Below are 23306 nucleotides of genomic sequence, written 5' to 3' on the forward strand. Positions count from 1 at the left end.
GGCTATTATTTTACCAACGAATATGAAGATTGACCGTCACATTATAACACTCCCACGGCTGAAAGGGCAAGCATGTTTGGTGCGACAGGGATTCGAACCCACGACCCTCATATTACGAGTCGAACGCCTTAACCCACCTGGTCATGCCGGACCTTTAGTTGCTGATAACAGTGATATTCAAACAAAGAAGTAAAATAAGCAATTGATAAACGTCGTATTCAACAAAAAGAGATAATGTCTAGATCTTTCTTTAAGTCTTCAACTGTGAAAATGTAAGAAAAGAATAGAACTTGATCCTCACGAATTTGTAAAAATCACTTGTAAGTAACTCATTAGTGTTAATACATTTTTATGGCTTACTGAATATATGAAATGTATTGTTTCAGGAATGTCTGCACACTTTAACGGAAATTGCCCATCCTGTTTGATATATAGAAGTTTGAAGAGATTGCTTTTAATGCTCCATTTAATTCTGTAAACCTTTTTTGGTAATATTTTATACGCCTTCAAAATGTCTATACAGCGACATCTAGCAACTGTGTAAGGCTTTTCTGGTGACGTCTATATTGTGGAGTTAGGGATGTTGCGTATGATTTGAGGATGGTTAATGTTAACAGTAATCTTCGTTGTTAATTGTATGTATTACTGACTGTTTCTGTGTGCATTAAAATAAAATATGAAAGCAAGTCATTTTGTTCAATTTTGCAAAAGTTTCATTAAAATACCCATAGCTTTATGAACCCAAGCCTATTTAAATGAGTGTTAATTTTGAAACTGGATTAAAATTTTGTTTGTTGGAAACGTCCAATGTATGATGTTAAATACGTAAAAAGAAATTAAAAGTTTTAAGATACTGTTTTTGTATAGCTTAGTGTAATAAATTTTTGAAAAAAATGCGAATTGTATTTCACTTTTTGCTTGAGAGATGTAATTGCAAACGTTAAGTAACATAAGAGGATTGATGAGAACTCTTAAGAAGTGTAATATGAAAATTGAATACATTTCTGACGAGGAGAATGCCTTGTTGGAAGACAAGACTGAAAAATGAAAAAGAAAAATGTCATTTTGTAGTAAGTTCAAACGTTTAGAATTTGAATCCTCTGTAACGTGTAAAATATATACACAGAATTCCTCATATTGTGTTAAATTACATTAATTATCATAATTTATATAAATTACATTACAGTTATTACAAGCCAGTAGCACAGGAAGGATGGTCAGTTCCTAACATTAACACAGACCTTCCATAATGTCACGTTTTTTTGTTGACTATAAGATGTTGCATTATATATTTTGTAACCTGCCATTTGTCCATCCTGAGAAGAGTTTGTTTTTCTTTTGTGAACAGCAGTAATTTGTTTCAGTGAGGAATAAACATCCAGGTACGTGATTAAAGAACTGGTAGAATATGTTGGATGTAGCTTGTGCAGTGGTGTAAGAAATTAAATATTGTTGTAAAAAAAAAAACACTTATGTTGTGGCTTGGTGGTTAAGGTGATCAGCTCACAGTCTGAGGGTTGTGGATTTGAGTTCCTCTCACCAAATGTACTTACCCTTTCACCCCTAGAGGTTTTATAATTTTGTTGTCAATTCCAGTATTCATTGTTAGAAGTATAGCCTACAAGTTAATGCTGGGTGACATTCACAAGTCGCATTCCCTGTAATCTATCATTGCTAAATTAGTAAAGTCTAAATGCAGATGGCGCTTATGAACATTTGTGGAAAATTCAAAACAAATCTAGTCCTTTAAGATTGCTCCAAAAATGGAACTTGATAGAGAAACAGCATACACTAACACAGAAAAAGCCGAGATATTTAAAAAAACACCTAGAAAACACGTTCAAGACACATCATGAACCAGACATGAACAGATACTTTTATAATACAGTCACAAACTTTTGCTTACTTTCTCGGTTGTGATTCCATTGGTTTTATGACTACAGAATTGGATCTCATCAAAAGTATATCTATATAAGTAACATTGCAGTTCAGTTGTCACCAACATAGGATATAGGGACCAAGATCCCTAAATTCTAACAAGTAATTAAAATACAGAATTAAAGGATGAAGTAAATTAAACAAAGAAATAATGTAATGTGTAACAATAGTATACAATTTATTCTGAACAGACTTATTTGTAGTGAAGCTGTGTTATTATTTAAAGTTGGGAGCTCATTTATAACAGATAAATTTTCTTTAATTGAAAGTTTAGTACTGGATGATCCACATGAGATTACTTTGCAATTTTTAGCCGTGACAAGGTCGTTATTGTTTTTATCATGTGTCTGAATACTGTATTTAGACTTTCACATTATATCTAACGTACATGTGTTTATTATTATGTCCAGTATACCAATGGTTATATTGTTATGTGTGTAATTTGTTTGTGGTTATGCTGACATGTTATGTTTATTTATAATGTCAGTTATTATTGATCACTTCTTGTTTTATAACAATTCTGTCAAAGTAAAAAGTTTACAATATAAAACGCCAGCTACTGACTTTAGTTGTATTTGTTACATAAATAAGTTTTGTAGTGCAGGTATCATTTAGTGTATTATGGAAACTTAGCAAACATGACTCTGTAGCAAAAATACCAGTTCTGGCTAATGGTTTACAAGTAAATATTTTCTCTGTGTTGACAACATTAGTTATTATTGATTGTTGTTCCAGAACACAGTTGTCAAAGTTAAAACTGAACCAAGTGAATCAACAAATGATAACATTATTTCCAAGTTCAGTGAGAGTGATTATGAAACTGTTGATTTTTCACAAAGTGATGTTATGAGTTTGAAAAGTGAACCAAAGAGGAGTTACAACAAATTAACTGTGAGTTAGAAGGTTTATCAGGTGAGTGTAACCTTCAATAACTATATCCATTAACCACTTGGTGGTGACATGATAGTATGAAAGTGGTGTTAGTACATTGTTTTAAATAATGGTAATAATGTATAGTTTTTATGAAATTAAGTTTGAAACACAGATTGTCTCTAAGATATATAAATAGTTATGTTAGATATGCTTGGTGATGTTCGTGGATAGAAACAATTAAATAATACAAAGCCTATTCTACTATTTGGTTGTTCCTTGAGGTAAACTTTGTTTATTAACCCCCTTACAACAGTCAGGTCAAAGTGCATTTCAAGACATTTAGAGAGTTACATTCAAAACTTAGTTAAACTACTTTATTATCATCATATATGAATATATTTAATATTAAAATTGAACTTGTTAAATTTTAATGTCATGTAGGTCTTCAGTCTTTAGTTTGATAAGAAAATATTTTTAAGAATTGTTTTTTTTATCTCCCCTAATATGAGGACTGTGAGATTTTCTTTTTCTTCCCCCTTCTTAGCTTCATTTACAACTTCTCTGTATTAGGGAATATAACTAAAGGGTTAACCAGTTTTTATTATACCAAAACGTATTTACCATCTTCTGACACATATGGACATTTTTCAATGTTCAGTTTGCCCATTTAGGTGTTAGTTTTTCTTGCTACAGTCTTCTATACCACACTTAAATGATTTTGAGAATTTTTAGCATTACTACACTCTCCACTTACATCAGTGTTCTCTCTGTCCTGGTGCTGTGTATAAGCACCTCACTCAGATAATTCAAACACTTCTTCTTGACAAAGCATTGGCCACAGTTTCTTCTGATGAAGTGCTGTGCTTCGCTATGTCTTTCATTGTGATTTTGACATTACCTTGTAGATTTTTTTACTGTTATCATTTCCTCAAAAAAGGATGATGGACTGTTTTCAGACATCAGTTCCTATGTAACTGTTGTCAGCTCAAACTCTCATCAAACACACCCTGTTCCTCTGTAAATTTAGTGTCTCTATACAGGTTGTGGGGTGTTGCTCTCGATTGAGGCCATCTGTGATTAAATCTGTTGTGAGGAGGAGACATATATTTGGTCTGGGGGTTATGTGGTGTTCCATACTGAACCCTGTGATAATTTTCAACAAAAAGAGATTTTCAACTACCCCCTGGGGCCATTTCAACCACATCTGGTTGATTATAAGGAGGAGTGAATATTTTTTGTCCTCTTCTTGTCTCTCTCCTTTCCAGAGCCCCTTACCTCTTTTTTTTCACTGGATCTTGCTCTGTTGTGAGTGTTGCCCAGATAGGTGTGCTTCTCTAAATCCATTTAAACACTAGCACCAAATTTAATTATACTCACTACTGGTTGCAGCAGACACTGTAGAAATGAGATGTTCCATAACCCCATCTCGGCACTCTCTATATGATATAACCACATTCTATTGGACCACCACTAATGGACTATTATAAGTGAAGTTAAAGGGGATCCTACTGATCATTGGATTGACTAAATGGGGATTGGTTTACTTTTAAAAATTTAGGGAACTTGGTTCACCTGTTACACTGTTCCTCAGGACTCCTCAACACATAATACCTTCCAGGCTGTAATAGTGGAGCTCAGGAGTCCTTACCTCAGTTTCCAGTTGCTGGGGTGGAGGAGAGAGGCTTTTCCTCCAGAGAGTTCGAGAAGAGGACAGAGTAGGGGGCTCTCCTACTATTGTCTCTGGATGTTTTCCCAGATTTCAGTGGGAATGACACCAGCCTCTGTGGTAACCTACTCATAATTCTGATTCAGATTTGACACAAAACTTTCTGGTTGGGAAGCACAAAGCCCTTCTCTTTTGTCAGTATTGGTTTTGTATATTGGTCATAATTCCAAACATGAAGTGGTTCCATTCTAAATCCTTGTTTGAGCACAGGTTCCACACCCTCTCCATAAATTCCATGGGCAAGTAGAATACTTCTTGTCCATTTAGTTAGACAGTGAGGATAAATGTTCATAATTCCTGTCTAGAAGAGTTCTGTTCCTTTGGTTGAGTATGGGATACATGATCCTATAATTCGAATCCAGAGGAGTTTTATTCCTTTGGTTGAGTATGGCATACATGATTCCATAATTCCATGCCTCTGGTGTTACCTTTTGGACTTCTTCAAGAGGAGGAGAAAGTTTGTCCATTTAGGTGTTTCCAACTTTCTTATCGTCATCCCTGTGGTGTGAAACATATTGCTGTGGGTAGAGGAGAGGATCAAATCTCAAGTGTATACACACACACACACACATATATAAAAGTGCAATTCATTAACTCTAGCCACCAATGTGGTATATAGGTACCACAGCTTTTTAATTCTAACTCTGATTTGTGGAACTTCTTCTGTCTGATTGGGGATGGCCTATACTGATAATTACTCACATGTATTCCATCTTTGATATAGGAAGTAAGTTCAAGGTGAAGAGCATACCTGTTCTGGATTTAATGTAGCTCTCCCACTCTTGTACCGTTTTTTTCTCTTGGTACACCACCATTCTGTAAAGAAGCTTTCTGTTTGGATCATGCCTGCACCATCTCCTCCATCTTCTCACTGTGGGATTCTAGTTAGTGTCAGCGGATGATAAGTATGTTTTGGAAGTAAACATTTTCTTAAACTGAAAATATATGTACAATAATACTTACCTCCACTGACACTCTTCCATCTTACCTCCCCACTGAAAGCCAGTTTATATCTCAAAAGAGTGATTACATTATCTGAATGAGATGCTTCTATACACTACCTATATTGAGAGTGAATTGAAGTTGCCAGAGAAGTTTCTGAATAAGTATTTGCTTGAGGCAATAGAATGAGGCATAAAATACTGGAGCAAGCATTCTGAATGTTTAGATAGGAAAAGAGTGGAATTCCTGGAGATTGAGAAATAGCTGTATTGTCAGTGGAGTTAAGTATTATTGGAAACAAATCTTCAGTTCAGGAAAATTATAATTTTTACTTTCTGTTGGAAGATTATTATAAATGCAGTTAATAAAACATTTCTAGTATAAATAAAATATTGTTATGTAGTTTTCTGATATTTTACTGTCATATTCATTATTGTAGCTCTTACTTCAGTAACATAAAATAAAAATGATGAAGTAAAAGGAGGCCAAAGTAACAGCTAGTAAAATAATGTTGAATTTCAAAACATTCAGACTTAACAATAAAATATGATAAGTATTATATTGTTCTGTTGCTTTTATAATAAAGACGTGTTAAAGAGTTCTGTGATAAAATGCAGAGCATATATTAATGTATATCAGGACAGCTGGTAAATGTGCTAACACCCATACCAGTCATCCTGAAATGCATTTTTACTTTGTATGAGTTTTGTTTCTCATGATAACAGAGAGCATGTATCAGCTTAACCATAAATCCTGATTCATTCAATTCTTGTGGGACATGGTGTACTTGCATTGCTCCAATTTTATGGCAATAATTCAGTTTTTTGTTAACAGTTATTCTTTCAAATTTGCCTCAGTTTATTAAAAAGTTGGTTTTAATTCTAAGACATATAGTTCCAACAATAAAGAACCAGCCAACCAATCCAACAATAACTGACTGTCTTCAGTATGTATAGTGAACTACACATTGTATTGCTGTCCCTTATTCACAAATTTTTCATCGTGTTAGTGTTCAATCCCCAACACATTTCATGATTCATTGAATGCTTCATTTATGGGTTATATCTAAATATTACTTAATTTAAAAAAAAATCAACTTTTATTCAGGTCATTTTGACTTTCATTATCTGCAATGAAGATTTTGTATTTTAGCCACAATGCTTCAGAAACTTGTTCTATCCTTGTATGTCTTTTTGTTAGTGTTTTTTTGTCAGTTCTTTGTTCTAATCCATATTTACTTCACTAGTTCGTGATGCTTGTTTTCTCACCTACACTGTTAGAAACTAGCAACCAAATAAGTTAACTTTTATTCAGGTCATTTTGACTTTCATTATCTGCAGTGAAGGTTTTGTATTTTAGCCACAATGCTTCAGAAACTTGTTCTATCCTTGTATGTCTTTTTGTTAGTCAGTTCTTTGTTCTAATCCATATTTACTTCACTAGTTCGTGATGCTTGTTTTCTCACCTGTTAGAAACTAGCAACCAAATGTTAGCTTTTATTCAGTATTACTTCTGAAGCTCTTTATTCACAGATTGTTTTCTTGTGGTCTTTTCTACTCAATAATTGTGAATTATCTCTGTTCTCTGCTGTTTTTGTGTGCTTTTCCATTTCATACAATACGATCAGCTGTTACATATTCTTGTTCTTCTGGTTCTTTTAATGAGGGCCAAATATTTACTATACAGGATTCATTTACTGCAGGCCTCATTGATAATGTTTTTGGTATGACTTGGTGTTTTAACCTTTCAGCCCATCTTGGGATGTTGAAGTTTACTCACTCATTCCCTAATATTTCAGCTGACCTTTCAATGGTTTCTTGTGAAACCAGAAGGTTATAACTGTATACAGTAGTTAATCTTTGTAAGTATACTGTTGGTATCTTATGTATGTCACCAGTCTGGAGCTGTTTTCCCTTAGTCACATTGTATAACAAGAACTGCATTAGTGTGTCATGAAATCATTCATGTAACAATAGCCCTCCACCAGTATTAGGATATCACTTCTCCTGTGTCCACTGCAGATTCCCATAAACACTTATATTCCCTACATTCATATCCTTGACACTATATTAACAGGTGTTTTTTATTAGGTTTAAACTTAATCAGTTTTGTTGGATTCATACTACCTTGTTATCATGTTAACATTCTTTGATTTCCTTTTAAATTGATTTAAGTTTTATTTAAAATTACATTGCCATTACACAACTTACAAACACAAAAAATCTTTTATCTGGAACATTACTACATTGATCATGAACTTGCACATGGTAGTGCCTACTACTTCCTCACAGGGTTCAAGCAATTTTGCAAACACTGTCCCAACTTTCTCTCTATCCACTGGAGGATCAATGACTGTGGATAACATGACACCATAGTTCATTGTGTCATGGATTCTTTGTTACCTTTTATCTGTTGGGAACAGTGTTCATCCTCCAAATTTATGTGCATGTAATTAGTCAAGTTTGTTTACTGTGAGTCTGTAATGCTGAAGTTCATCTGATTTTTCCTCCAGCTCTAGTCATACGAGTCCATCTTAACAATTTTATGAATCAACTTCATTCCCATTCTCAAAATGCCTCAGCCCCTTAAACTTCATGTTTCCTTCATCAAGGCTCATGATGTTCCCCTTTTGATTCTTGGATTTGTAAGTCCCAGAGTTCTTTCATGTCATTCAAGACTGACTCTTGTCTCCATTAACACTACTTTGCATAATTTCCCATCTTCATTACCTGTTCTCTCTTCATCTACTGTCTGAAGTTATATACCATGATCCCTGCACCCAGTTGTGAGTTGTAATCACTTCAGTGCCTACTTGTTTCTTCCTAGGACTTGGACAGCTTGAGTGGAGATTGTACCCTTTCTTCCATATTTCTTCTTTTGATTTCAGCCCTCTCTTTTGGTGCTGATTCTGGTTGTCTTTTGTGTCTAGGTCAGTCAGTCATGTGTTATTTGGCAAACATGGCTCTATTTCATGATCCCAACAATGCTTTATTGCTATCAAAGTCCCCTCTTTTTCCAGGGATTTTCCTTCATATCTCATTATATCCACAATTTGACAGTTTCAACTCTTCCCCCAGAATATCACAATTCTCCATTCTACTTACCATATGTAGTTGGTAAATGATCATTTAATTTTCTCAACTAGGGTTCGATTCCCCTCGCTGGATTCACCAGATAGCCTGATGTGGCTTCGCTATAACAAAACACACACACAAACACTTTCATTTTCATGTCTGTTTATGCTGTTCCAACACTTGCTTCTCAGTGGCCAATGTTTGTTTACAGGGTAGACTTCCTAAATTTGCATTGAGCCAGTATTAAAGGAAATAATTAAATTCATTTGCCTTGGCTCCTGAAATGCCCACTGTTGAGAATTGTTTTTCTGCTAGACCACTGTCCATACCTTTTGTTGGTTATCATGCAAAATATTAGTACCAGAAGAGTGTCTGTCCACTTCCCTGGCTTGCACGTTCCAACTTTTTAGATTAGGTTTTGCAATAATTTTTTACACTTTAGCCAGTTAAAGAATTTCCTGGTTATTAGATATACTTGGTCCAGGGATTTATGGTGTCTCCCAGTCATGAATTCCCCCCACCCCATGCAGTCTTCAACTGGAACATGGGAGACCTTTGCCACTCATAGTTCTTGGAATGGTAAATGTAAAGAGTTCCTCATCAGTAATGCATTCCCTCCAGAAATAGTCCATGTATACAGCATAATGTGTTGAGAATAAGGTAGGAATGTCTCTATCAGTGCAGTGCAGGTTATCCTCTGTCAATCACAGAATGGAACAGTGTTCTCCTCACTGTACATAAAGGAACATATGCCAAATTATACAGTCTAAAGATTGCTCTAGCCACACTACACTTTGATTGTGGGGTTGATGGGATATCTATGCTCATAACTATTTGCATATAGATGGGAACACTGAACAGAAGTAGCTATATCTGTCACAGAAGATAAGAACCTCTCAGATGTATGTTTTCAGTATAGGAGAATTATAATTTGAGGTCAAGAGAATTGTAACTTTGATGTATTATTTTCTTTTTTGTGGTATTTCAATCTAACTGGTTTCTCATTGAGGATAAGCTTACAACTTTTACACTTTATTTTGCTTCTGGTCAAGTCGAATCTCAAGACAAGCAGTGTAAATTTTGTCTCCTGCCTTATCTGTTACAACTATTCATTGAATGATTCCCACTACATCTACTAGATCCTTTATACCTTGGTTTGATGTTGTAGTAGATAAGATGGGTTTATTTGAAACACTCATTGTATATTTTGTTAAAGAGGATTTTTATGTCTCTATTTTTTCCCCTAATACGAGATTTACTCTCTAGGTGTTCAAAATACTATAATTTATTTACCATCTCTCTGAGAAGTACAAATTTTGAAGTAAGTTATTCATTGTAATATTTTTGCTCAAGCATAGCATAAATTTTATATTCTAAATCTTAATTGGTTCCAGAGCCATAAATGAAAAAAATCTGACTCCTCTTGTCATGTCCTCTCTTTCATAAGTTACCAATAGTTTTTTCTCATGATTAATAGTATATTTTGTAGTTGATAAAAAGCTAAGATTTTCATCTACCGAATAGCATACATAATTTTCTGTACAGTTCTTGTTGAATATTTAAAAACTAGAAAAACTGTGATAGTTATAGGATATTGTCTGCTTATTACATGTTATTCTGTATTCTTTGATGCAATATGTAATGAAACAAAAACTTACCCAGTGTTTCAGTGGCATTAATATCAAAAAGTTAAGTATCATCAAGTCTATACAAGTTACTTTCATTCACGTTTTTTTCATATGCACTATTTATTTATTCTTACAAAAGTAACTGAAGTGTAAAAATTAGAAACTTCTCAGCTAATATTAGGTAAAATAAGGTATAACAATGACAAAAGTATTTCATAATATGTGTTCATGTGCAACTAGTGAGTAGCCCACGTTATGTTATTCAATAGGGTAACATGAGCTACATGTTTGCCAAGTGATTTTCAACTTTTTTGGTTCACACATAGTTCAAAGGGCAATAAAACAATAACATTTAAGTATAAAAGAATGTATACTGATAAAAGATTAAAGCTCTTTATGATAAATAAACATAATTTTGTGTTATAATTTAAAACCATTGTAGAAAGTAAAAACAAAAGACATAGATTTATTTTGAATGGTTAGGAAGTGGATGAAGTTGACCAAACTTATATGGGACTGAAGTAGAGATAATAAAAAATATTAAGTTTTGCTGTAGTAAAATTAAATGTTTTGGAGATTTTAGAGATTACACAAATTAAATGTGAGATTTTTCAGGTGAAGAAAGTGTTTCTAATCCTTGTGCTTAGACAAGTCAACATTTTGACTCTGTATGTTTTTGGAGACATTTTTAGAGAAAATACTTGGTTTACGAAAGACTTAATTATTTCTGAAAGGCTGTGAAATTTTGTGAAGATACAGAAAATATATTCAAAGTTTTAGTATAAAAATTATGAAGATAAATTTAGGTTTGTTTGTTTTTAATTGAATTGGCCAATCCTGTTCCAAGAGACTTGACCATGTTACAGTAAACGTACCAGCAGTAAAGTGTTGTTACTTCACTGGACCAACTGATGCTAATACTGTACAGTTTTTACAGAATAAAGTGTATAACATGAAACTCTCTTCATGTTTATCTAATGTTATATTTGTTTGGTGGTGTTCTGGTTGCAAGTAGTTTAAGTAAATATGAAGCCTAATCTATCATTTGGTTTACTATTAAGAGACAGGTGGTTGTCATACTTCAGTGAAAACTTTGTCACAGCAGAAACATTGGTAAGATACCATACATTCATGTTGAAAAAAACAAACATTTCCCAAAAGTTTGTTTGTAGAAAAAAGTTTTTGTGGTATGTGCAGATAACAATCTCCCTGTTTCTTTTGTCTTGTACCGATTTGGGACTAGAGGGGTCTCAGCTCCAAGGCCAATTGATAGTTTTATTCAATGTAAAATTATATAGGATTTAGGGCCCACAAAACGTGTTAGTCCCTGGGACCACACAGCTTTACATCTGCCAGTGCATTCAACTAACATTTCTTTTACATGTTATCACCCTTACATTTCACCTTCTAAATACTCCTGTTAGATGTGCTCAGTTGTCTAATCTACCAACCAACCAAACTCATGTTTTAACTACTGTAACAAACCTGAATGTGTGTAAATATTGTTATCACTGTTTGTTTCAGATTCTGTTGTGTATTGTTCAAGTTCTCATTTAATCTGTGGACACATTTCTTTAAAATAAAACCTTTGTTCAAGGTGAAATAATAACTATTTATTATTCAGGCTTGATCTGTTTTGGTGTATATATAACTTTTTAATGTTTCGTTATAGAATTAACTGTTTAGTCCATACCAATAGTTATTTAGGCAGTTACTAAATCATCATATGTATATTTTTATTAATTCTATGTTTCTTTAAATCCATCTTTTGATTGTAGATCTGAATCCATACCTGAACAACTATTCTGGAAAACCATTACCTGGACATCATGTTGTAAAGACAAAATATCTTGTTTCAAAGTCAACAAATTACAGGTCACTGAATCAAAGTGGTGATAATATATTTGATGAAACACTGTTGAGAGTGAATAACCAGAAAATATCTAACATTTCCCACAGTGAATTTATGTCATGCAGTAATAATGTATGTGACAGAGAATTGGGAAAAAATCATAGTCCAGAATTAAATGTTAAGTCACACAAGAAACTGTACAGATGTGAAGAGTGTGGTAAACAAGTTGTATCAAAGAGTAATTTAAAAATACACCTGAGGATACATGTTCAGGATAAACCACACAGTTGTAAAGTGTGTGGGAAGACATTTAGAAGTAACAGCCAACTTAACAGACATGAGAAGGTACACAGTTGTGAAATGTGTGGCAAAGAATTTTTAACAAATACCTTGCTACAAGAGCATATGAGGAAACACACTGGAGAGAAGCCATGTAGTTGTGTGGTGTGTGGGAAAAAGTTTTCCACAAATTCCTGTGGAACAGCATATGAGAATACACACTGGAGAAAAGCCTTACAGTTGTATAATTTGTGATAAATCATTCAAGACTAAAAGTAATCTTAATACGCACAATAAAGTACATACGGGTGAAAAACCATACAGCTGTTTAGTGTGTAAAAAATATTTTTCAAGAAATTCCTTGCTACAAGAATATATGAGGATACACACTGGAGAGAAACCTTACACGTGTTTAGTGTGTGGCAAACAATTTTTAACAAACAGTAATTTAAAAGTACATCTGAGAACACATACTGGGGAAATACCATACAGTCGTGTACTGTGCCATAAAGGATATCAAAGTAATAGTCAATTAAAATGACATGAGAGAGTTCATACTGGAGAGAAACCATACAGTTGTGTTGTTTGTGATAAAGCATTTACAAGTAAAAGTCATCTTAACAGACATAAGAAGTTACATACTGGTGAAAAAACATTCAGTTGTGTAGTGTGATGAAAAATATTTCTTAGAAATAGTTGCTTACAATTACACGTGAGAATACACACTGGAGAGAAACCGTACATTTGTGTAATGTGTAATAAAGGATATCGAAGCAATTGTTTGTTAAAACAACATGAGAAAGTACATACTGGATAGAAACCATACAGTTTTGTTGTAATAAAAAATTTGGAATAAAAGCCATTTCAACACGTGTGAGGAGATGTATACTTTAGAAAATCTATAGTTACACACTTGAGCCAAGTTCTAAGGTGTATTTTTATAATGCAAATTCTTGACATGAAACCAATATATGTAGTTGGATGAGAAATTGTACAGTTATGGTGTCTGTGGTGAGAACTTTTTCCCTAATGTTAATAAAGAAAGGTTCATATTATGCATAATGAAATGGGGGTATACCCAACTGAGGCCTGGAATTTTATACAAACCAGGAGACATTATGATGTAACGGTACTCACATATCAAACACACCTTAACAAAGGTTTTGAAAAATGTGACTTTAAAAATAATTCGCAATGTACAACTCGAGCCGTGTTTCGCAATAAAGCTTGTTATAATTATCGCATTTATATTTACAACTACACCTCAGAACGGCTGGTATTGGTATTAACAGAGAACAACGTTTCAACCTTCCTAGGTTATCTTCAGATTAAGAGAGAGAGATTGTTTGAATGTGACAGTTGACAGACACAATTCTTAGGGAAGATAATATAAACAGGTAGCGGATATTATTAAAATTAATAATAACTACTGAATTAAAACTACTAAATACAAATACAACAAAAACATATGAAAACGAGTTGAACAAAATACTACTACAAATGAAAAAATAACACAATCTCAGAAAATATTTATTCTTACCTACGAAAGACCGACTTACGCACACCACAGCTGCACAGCACCCCGAAACCTCACAAATCTGATTGTCCACTACGACCAATAATGTCGAGCTACAAATTCAAACTTCGGTAAATATACAACGTGGGCATTTTCTAAACATGTAACATCAGCCGGCTTCTTTTTCAAAGAGTCTTTCAACTTTAAATATATTTTTAATGAACTAAATCATAAAGTCTTAATGGCCAGTTTTGATCTAATCTCTCTCTTTACAGAAGTCCCAACAATTGAAGCTTGCAAGATAGCTTTAGAACTTTGTATCCAAGACCCTAACCCATTGATACACGTCGCCAGCAAGCAACTAGCAACCCTTATAGAATTTACTACCACCAAAACTACCTATAAATAAATGGCCTATGTATGTGGAATCCCGTGTCACCAGTTCTAGCGAACATTTTTATTACACGGATTGAATCACAAGCGATCAATTTCGCCTTACACCCACAACTATACTGGTACAGATATGTTGATATAATTGCTGAATTCGAGCCCGGCATGGCCAAGCGTGTTAAGGCGTGCGACTCGTATCTGAGGGTCACGAGTTCGTATCCCCGTCGCGTCAAACATTCTCGCCCTCTCAGCCGTGGGGGCGTTATAATGTTAGGTCAATCCCACAATTTCTTGGTAAAAGTGTAACCCAATAGTTGGCGGTGTGTGGTGATGACTAGTTGCCTTCCCTCTAGTCTTACACTGCTAAATTCGGAACAGCTAGCACAGATAGCCCTCGAGTAGCTTCAAAAACAAACAAACAATTGCTGAATTCACATCTACAGAACATATACTTAATTTTTCAATCACGTTAATTCGATACACCCCAACATAAAGTTCACCTGTGAACGGGAAAACTAACCAAATAGCATTTCTTAACCTCAAAATCACTAGAACTGATACACAATTCAAAACAGGAATCCACATTAAAATCACCCATACTGGATTATACATTCCCTGGGACTCGGCACATTAAGAAACCAAATAAACACGATCAAAAAACTGTGCTCACCCTATGAAATCAACAAAATAAAACAACACTTCATCAACATCAACAAATTTCTTCAAAAAAACCGTGGAAAAATTATACGCACATTCCTAGACCAACAACAATAAATCCCAAAATACAACAAACCACCAAACCTTATATACTGTTGCATACCATATGTTCCGGACATCAACGAAAAAATAACCAATAACTGTAAGTAAAAAAGTTATAACAAAACACAACATTCCAGTAAACACCAAATTTATTTATAAACTAAAGTCCATACAATTTAAAAATTATACTGACAAACACAACGCCAACATAACTTATAATGCAACAACTGCCACGACTTTTATATTGGATAAAGATGTGTTGTCTTTGAAGTAAGCACAAAACTACACAATGAGCTGTCTGCGCTCTGCGCACCACGGATGTCGAAACCCGGTTTTTAGGGTTGTAAGTCCGCAGACATACCGCTGAGTCACATGGGGGCGTTGGATGAAAAAACAGGAAAATGGAAACTAGATTCAAATAACACAAAAAACACCTTCACACGTTTTTGAACACTGCAAATCAAATTAACTCAACCATATAAAACACTCGGATATTAAGTAGGGAAACAAATATAAATAAACGCAAAATAAAAGAAGCCCTATTTATACAGCAACTGAACACCAAAATTAAACCAAAGGAACACCTTCACATCTACACTAATTAATAACCTAACATCTATCTTCAACGCCCCCTACAATCTGCTTCCCGTTTATACTCTCGTCCCTGAGACGTGTCCATAAACGGTCACATTCAAACACCATTTCTTGACCTGAAGATGATTTACGAAGGTCAAAACGTTATTCTCTCCTTATCAATAAAAGTGTTAATATCCATACCAGCTGTTCTGAAATACATTTTTATTTCAAGTGGGTTTTTGGTCATTAAGTATATTTACAACTCTTACAATGTTACACAATGAAAGTTGTTGTAATTATCCCATTTAGAATAACGTTTCACACTTTTTTATGAAAACTAAATAATCATTAAATTAATTAAATAATAACTCTTACACTAAACAGTTTTATATATCTAACAGGTCAGGTATTGTTTGCAATTGTCAAAGTCTGAAAGTACTTTATCAGTACAGAAATATGTATTGCAATGGGACATCATTAATCCAGTAACTATAATATAATCAAACTGAGCTAATATTTTATTATTTTGCTGTATAATTGGTTTCACTATAGTTTATTACTTTCACAAATAACCTTGCTAATTTTAATTTGAGGTCATCAAACTTATATTTATTATCCTTCTTATTGATTTGTTTCACCAACTGCTGTTAATAAAGCCTCCTTGTGATCAGTGATAAAACTTTGGGTTTGTAATTATGAATGTTGGTGTTCAGTACCCATATTGGGGAAAGCACTTATAGATTATTGTGTAGCTTTGTGTTTAAAAACACAAACAAAAACTTATCAGCAAAGTTAAGCATTATGTTCATTCACTTCTCATAAAGAATCTTTTATTATAACATTACCAGTGATTGTGTCACGACATGACAATTTTATATTTTTTGTGATATTTATAATAAAAATTTTAATCTATGTCTAAACACATTATACTTAACTGACCTATATAAAAGCCAATGTATATCACGTTACACTTGATTTCTCAAAATAGGAGATGTTATAAAAGTCAAAATCCATTTATCCAGACAATAATTTGATTTCTGTCTGTCCATAACAATTTTAGTGACTGGATGCAAAATGGCCATTAGGGTGAGTGATATGAAACCTTATAAGTGTAGTTAACGTTTGTATGGTAAACCTAAAGTAAGAACATAGTGCGAGATTACCTAGCCTGGAGTCAAGAATATAAAATATATAATGGAAGTAAAAATATCGATTAAAATTGAAACTTAAATCGTTTCTGAATTACGATATTTTATGTTATATCATCAATATTTCTAATAAAAAATAAGCCTTTCTATTCATTGGAGACTCTAAATTAATAAATCAACAAATATTTTGCAATTGCTCAATTTATCATAAACTGAAAGCTGATCAAAACCCAGAAGATAATCATATAAATACATACATTATAAAAATGTATTTCAGAATATCACAGATTCCATATTGTGTAGTTTAAGTACGTATTTTTAAAAATCTCACATTCCATATTATGTAATTTAAGTGTGTATTTTTAAATATCACAGATTTCATATTATGTAGTCTAAGTACGTTTTTTAAATGTCACAGATTCCATATTGGGTAGTGTAAGTACGTATTTTTTAAAATTTCAGATTCCATATTATGTAATTTAAATGTGTATTTTTAAATATCACAGATTTCATATTGTGTAGTCTAAGTACGTATTTTTAAATATCACAGATTCCATGTTGTGTAGTGTAAGTACGTATTTTTTAAAATTTCAGTTTCCTTATTATGTAATTTAAGTGTGTATTTTTTAATATCACAGATTCCATATTGTGTAGTTTAAGTGTGTATTTTTAAATATCACATGTATTTTAAAAATACATATTTTTAAAAATCACAAATTCCATATTATGTAGTGCAAGTACGTATTTTTAAAAATCACAGATTCCATATTGTGTAGTTTAAGTGTGTATTTTTAAATATCACAGATTCCATATTCTGTTGTCAAAGTACGTATTTTTAAATATCACATATTCCATGTTCTGTAGTGTAAGTATGTATTTTTAAGTATCACAGATTCCATATTGTGTAGTCTGAGTACGTATTTTTAAATGTCACATATTCCATGTTCTGTAGTGTAAGTACGTATTTTTAAAAATCTCACATTCCATATTATGTAATTTAAGTATGTATTTTTAAATATCACAGATTCCATATTGTGTAGTGTAAGTACGTATTTTTTTTTAAAATTTCAGATTTCATATTGTGTAATTTAAATGTGTATTTTTAAATATCACAATTTCATATTATGTAGTCCAAGTAGGTATTTTTAAATATCACAGATTCCATATTGTGTAGTGTTCGTACGTATTTTTTAAAAGTTCAGATTCCATATTATGTAACTTAAGTGTGTATTTTTTAACATCACAGATTTCATATTGTGTAGCGAAAGAACGTATTTTTAAAAATCACATATTCCATGTTTTGTTGTGTAAGTACGTATTTTAAAAAATCATAGATTCCATATTGTGTAGTTTAAGTGTGTATTTTTAAATATCACAGATTCCGTATTGTGTAGTGTAAATACACATTTTTAAAAATCCCAGATTCCATATTATGTAGTCTAAGTATGTATTTTTTAATATCACAGATTCCATATTGTGTAGTATAAGTACATATTTTTAAATATCACATATTCCATGTTCTGTCGTGTAAGTACGTATTTTTAAATATCACGGATTCCATATTGTGTAGTGTTCGTACGTATTTTTTAAAAGTTCAGATTTCATATTATGTAACTTAAGTGTGTATTTTTTAACATCACAGATTCCATATTGTGTAGCGAAAGAACGTATTTTTAAAAATCACATATTCCATGTTTTGTTGTGTAAGTACGTATTTTAAAAATCACAGGTTTCATATTGTGTAGTTTAAGTGTGTATTTTTTAATATCACAGATTCCGAATTGTGTAGTGTAAATACACATTTTTAAAAATCCCAGATTCCATATTATGTAGTCTAAGTATGTATTTTAATTATCATATATTCCATATTGTGTAGTATAAGTACATATTTTTAAATATCACATATTCCATATTGTGTAATGTAAGTACGTATTTTTAAATATCACATATTCCATATTCTGTAGTGTAAGTACGTATTTTTAAATATCACATATTCCATGTTCTCTAGTGTAAGTACGTATTTTTAAATATCACAGATTTCATATTATGTAGTCCAAGTAGGTATTTTTAAATATCACAGATTCCATGTTGTGTTTTGAAAGAACGTATTTTTAAATATCACATATTTTATGTTCTGTAGTGTAAGTACGTATTTATAAATATCACAGATTCCATATTGTGAAGTGTAAGTACGTATTTTTATATATCACATATTCCATGTTCTGTAGTGTAAATACGTATTTTTAAATATCACAGATTTCATATTGTGAAGTGTAAGTCCGTATTTTTAAATATCACATATTCCATGTTCTGTTGTGTAAGTACGTATTTTTAAATATCACAGATTCCATATTGTGAAGTGTATGTACGTATTTTTAAATATCACAGATTCCATGTTGTGTTTTGAAAGAACGTATTTTTAAATATCACATATTTTATGTTCTGTAGTGTAAGTACGTATTTATAAATATCACAGATTCCATATTGTGAAGTGTAAGTACGTATTTTTATATATCACATATTCCATGTTCTGTAATGTAGTACGTATTTTTAAATATCACATATTCCATGTTCTGTTGTGTAAGTACGTATTTTTAAATATCACGGATTCCATATTGTGTAGTCTAAGTACGTATTTTTAAATATCACAGATAACATGATCTGTCGTCTGAGAGGGAGAGAGAGAAAAAAGTGCAAAATTACTGCTAAAATGTATCACATTTGATGTAAAAAGGAATTATGAGTTTTTGTGTTTTTTTAACAGGCAATTGTGACTTTATTTGTATGGCAAGATATTTGTGACACTTGTAGGTTATGCTCATTCATCGTATTTAGAATGACTAAATATAATGTAAGTGATGAATGTACTCTTGAAATCATGGCATGTTTTCCATATAGTGGCATCTCTTAAGTATGAACTAGAATTTCTTGTAGTATTGAATGTCCAACTATAAAAATTAGTATCAAATATTTACCAAACAAGTTCTGAAATATTAGGCTGTATACCAAAAGGCACCCTGACAGTAAAAGAAATAAAGTGAACAAATAAAATATTACTTACATCTGTTTTTGGTAATGGAGAAACATCATGCAAACTATTGTATTCACCAATTTAAAATCGATGAAACACCTGGATGTGCCGTTGTCCTTCCTAATGATCTGTATAAATTAAAACTCTTACAATGTACAAATAATAAACATTTGTGTGGATTTTTTTCATTTATTACACATTTTAAAGTAGTTGATAGTTTTAACTCATTATAAATTAACTGTTACAGCTTTTTTAATCTTGTGATCATTGTAACTCGTAAGTGAGGATAGGATATCATGTTTATGAAAGATATTGAATAATATTTTAAGTTATTATAGTTGGAGCAATATCATACAATCAACTATTTAATTTTATCCCACATTGGAGAATTTAGCCACATATTTTAAAATAATCAGTAAACAAATTTACTGCTGACTTACAACAGTAAAATCTGGGGTTGATTCTTAGAAGGCAATATTTTACTCGAAAACGAACAAACAAGGAACAAAACATAAACTTACTGGTGAAATTACACAGGACCAATCTTGCTTTACTGTTAAAATTGCATGAAACACTTGCTGGCTCTTTTATATTAGGTGTAAATTACAATTTTTAAACTCTACACTACTTTTTAAAATCTATAAGTATGATTAGTGTGAATCACAGGGATTACTATAACTTCCTCTGACTACATGTAAAAGGTGTCAGTGCAAAATCTGGCTTAGTGTTGCTCGTTTTAGTAGTTATATCCACAGAGATAAAAGTAGAGTGGACAACATTTTTTGCTGAACAAATATTAATGTCATCTTATCCAGGGAAACGTTTCTAGGTCGATGGTGTAAACAATGAGCTTTCACTGTTTAGGTTTCGAGCTGTTAATTGTTTCCTATCCAGAATTATCAGCACGTATTTATCAGGGTATATCACATCATATTATATCATTTGAATCCAAGTTTTTACAGATGATGATTTATACTGAATCAACGAGGCTCATTCTGTTTTGAGGCATGAATGTGAACTGATATAACCAGAGTGTCGTAATGATAAATTTTAAGACCAGTTCAGTACCATCATTTTGTCACTCTAGAAGAATTTCCTCTTTTTTCCTTTCACTCAACAACTCTTTTCACCCCCATCATCCTTAGTTTCTGCTCATTAACTTCATCAAAATATGATGAAAATTAACCTTTCTAACTCCTCACACCCCACCTGGCTTCAGGTTTGAGATTGTGTACAACTTAACATTATTTATTTTTTCATTTTCATCTATCATTTAACCACATTCTGTCACATATATATATGTATTGGAATCATTATTAAAAATTAAAGTTACTTTAAGCCAGATGGTGAATGAACTCATCGCCTTGCCATATTCTGAGCATCATTGCTTCAAGAGGTGAGTACAAGTGGTACTTCAATGTTTAGAAACAGAACTTGGATAGTTAGATGAACAGTTTATTGTTTTGTTTCATCAACAACATTTCTTGAAATTGTTCAAAGTTAAAAACCAAGTTTCCTGTAGTGTACTGGCGAAGTGAAACGAAGGCAATTGCCAACAAGTTATCAAACTGGACCGCACGTATTACTTTGTGTTCGATCTTTCATAGTCATCTAAATACCACACACTATTTAGAAGATAAAACTGATCAAATTGTAACGACCTTCATTATTGAAGTTAAAGTTCACAGTGCCAACATGCAACTCATTTATAACTTTTTGTTAATGGTCTATATTAACTATGTGTTTAAATGCCACTGTTTAAGAAATACAATTCCTTAAATATGTGATACCTTGGATTTAGCTTTTTCAAGGTCATCCAGATTTGGAATTGACATTACAAAAATATATCTTATATCTCAGATTTTGTTATTGTTTAATAGTAACTATATAATTGGCCCGGCATGGCCAAGTGCGTTAAGGCGTGCGACTCGTAATCCGCGGGTCTGCTTCGCGCCAAACATGCTCGCCCTCCCAGCCAAGGGGGCTTTATAATGTGACGATCAATCCCACTATTCGTTGGTAAAAGAGTAGCCCAAAAGTTGGCGGTGGGTGGTGATGACTAGCTGCCTTCCATCTAGTCTTACACTACTAAATTAGGGACCACAAGGTGCAGTGAGCTAACAATCTACTCACTTAAAATCCTGTTACAGAATCCACAAGTGATTGCGGCCCTATGTTCCTTGAAGGAATCGAGTGGCAGATGATGATGATGATGAACTATGTGATTGTAAGCACTAAGAAAAATATGGCTGATAAAGTATATATGACCTTAAAATGTCATCTGTGTTTAGAAGTGACAGTGCCAAAATGTACCTAAAATACAAGTTCCTATTAGTGTTTAGTGGGTAAGCTGAAAATAGTACGAAGTGGGCCTGTCTGATCCCAGGCACCTGTCTTGTTATTTTGATATAAACAAATTTCTTTGATGTATGATAAAATCAGCAACATTGGAGAGATATAATGTTTTGTTTTTCTTGTTTCACTGGTGGTCTTCAAAGATTTTTTTTCTAAATGAGGAATACAAGCATGAATCTAAGTGTGACTGTATAAAAGAGACTGAATTTCTTTTGATGCACTTGATCAAATTCAATTCGTGAATGTTAGCAACACAGGCACATAGCGATACTCTGGACGTCACAAGGCAGCTGACGTGACATTCGAGTTTTACTATCCTTGAGGCCCCTAGAAGCACATCAGTATGTTACTGAACTTACAATGATAGAAACTGTGCTTCGATACCTGTGGTGAACAGAGCACAGAGAGCATTTGGTACAGCTTTTTGCTTAATAGCGAACAAACATTGTCCTTGAAAAAAAATCCAATTTGGTGAGTTTCTTCCTCATTAATTTAGTTTGTTTTTGGATGTTATACATTTTGGCACTTCTCTTTGTAGACCATTCTGATGTTAGCATTCTAAAATTTTCATTCCCTCTCTGTTTATAACTATTTGGTCTTTAACGTTTTGTCACTTTTAAGCTGCATGACTGGGGAGCTGAAATATATATATATTGACAAATAATTATTCATTTTATAATCTGAGCATATCATTTCATGATAGGGGACTGCTTCTAGTATGTTTATGCAAACAAACTGGGTAAATTTAGAGCCTTTTTAAATGAATAAATATAGGAATTTTGCCATATAAGTTACAGAAGTAAACATAATGAATATAGTTATTATCATATTGAGCCTATAGTCACACGTATGCAAACATCTAAAATGTTATATTCTACGAAAATAAAATAAAAACATGTTTTACTAATAAATCTGAAATTTTTGCGTGAAATTTTCCAGAAATAGGAGTTTGAATTGATATGGTTCCTTACGAATTGGATAAGATGTAAGTATTTTACACTTGATACAAGTAATTATGTAGATGAGCATGTAATTTGACCATCTTGTTCACTCTCAGAGCAGGAAGGGGCAAGACGTTTTCGCAAATATTTGCTGTCTTTAACAAATCACAACATTATAAAGTTAATAAACTTACTTTGAAAAATATTAGTAGTTGTTGGATGTATTATTTTCATTTTTGATCTTTAAAAAATTCTGCAATAGATAAATTTATTTTGTC

At 32.6% G+C, this 23306-nt stretch overlaps 1 protein-coding gene across 6 annotated transcripts; it reads left to right on the forward strand.

Annotated features, from left to right (window-relative positions):
- The first annotated feature begins 501 nt into the window (after nt 1-501).
- On the forward strand, nt 502-13186 carry LOC143230838 (uncharacterized). Of its 6 annotated transcripts, none has more exons than XM_076465081.1 (5): nt 502-635; nt 1187-1382; nt 2674-2850; nt 5262-5442; nt 11960-13186. In XM_076465081.1, exons 4-5 carry the CDS (start codon nt 5436-5438, stop codon nt 12565-12567), a joined length of 615 nt encoding a protein of 204 aa, XP_076321196.1. In that variant the 5' UTR covers nt 502-635; nt 1187-1382; nt 2674-2850; nt 5262-5435; the 3' UTR covers nt 12568-13186. The 6 variants fall into 6 exon arrangements, with proteins under 6 accessions (XP_076321196.1, XP_076321221.1, XP_076321212.1 ...); XM_076465061.1 differs by having other exon boundaries at nt 548-1070; XM_076465072.1 differs by lacking the exon at nt 1187-1382 and having other exon boundaries at nt 548-1070.
- The last annotated feature ends 10120 nt before the right edge of the window (nt 13187-23306 follow it).

The sequence above is a fragment of the Tachypleus tridentatus genome, chromosome 1 (genome assembly GCF_004210375.1).
Source record: "Tachypleus tridentatus isolate NWPU-2018 chromosome 1, ASM421037v1, whole genome shotgun sequence".
In the NCBI taxonomy this organism is placed as follows: domain Eukaryota; kingdom Metazoa; phylum Arthropoda; class Merostomata; order Xiphosura; family Limulidae; genus Tachypleus; species Tachypleus tridentatus.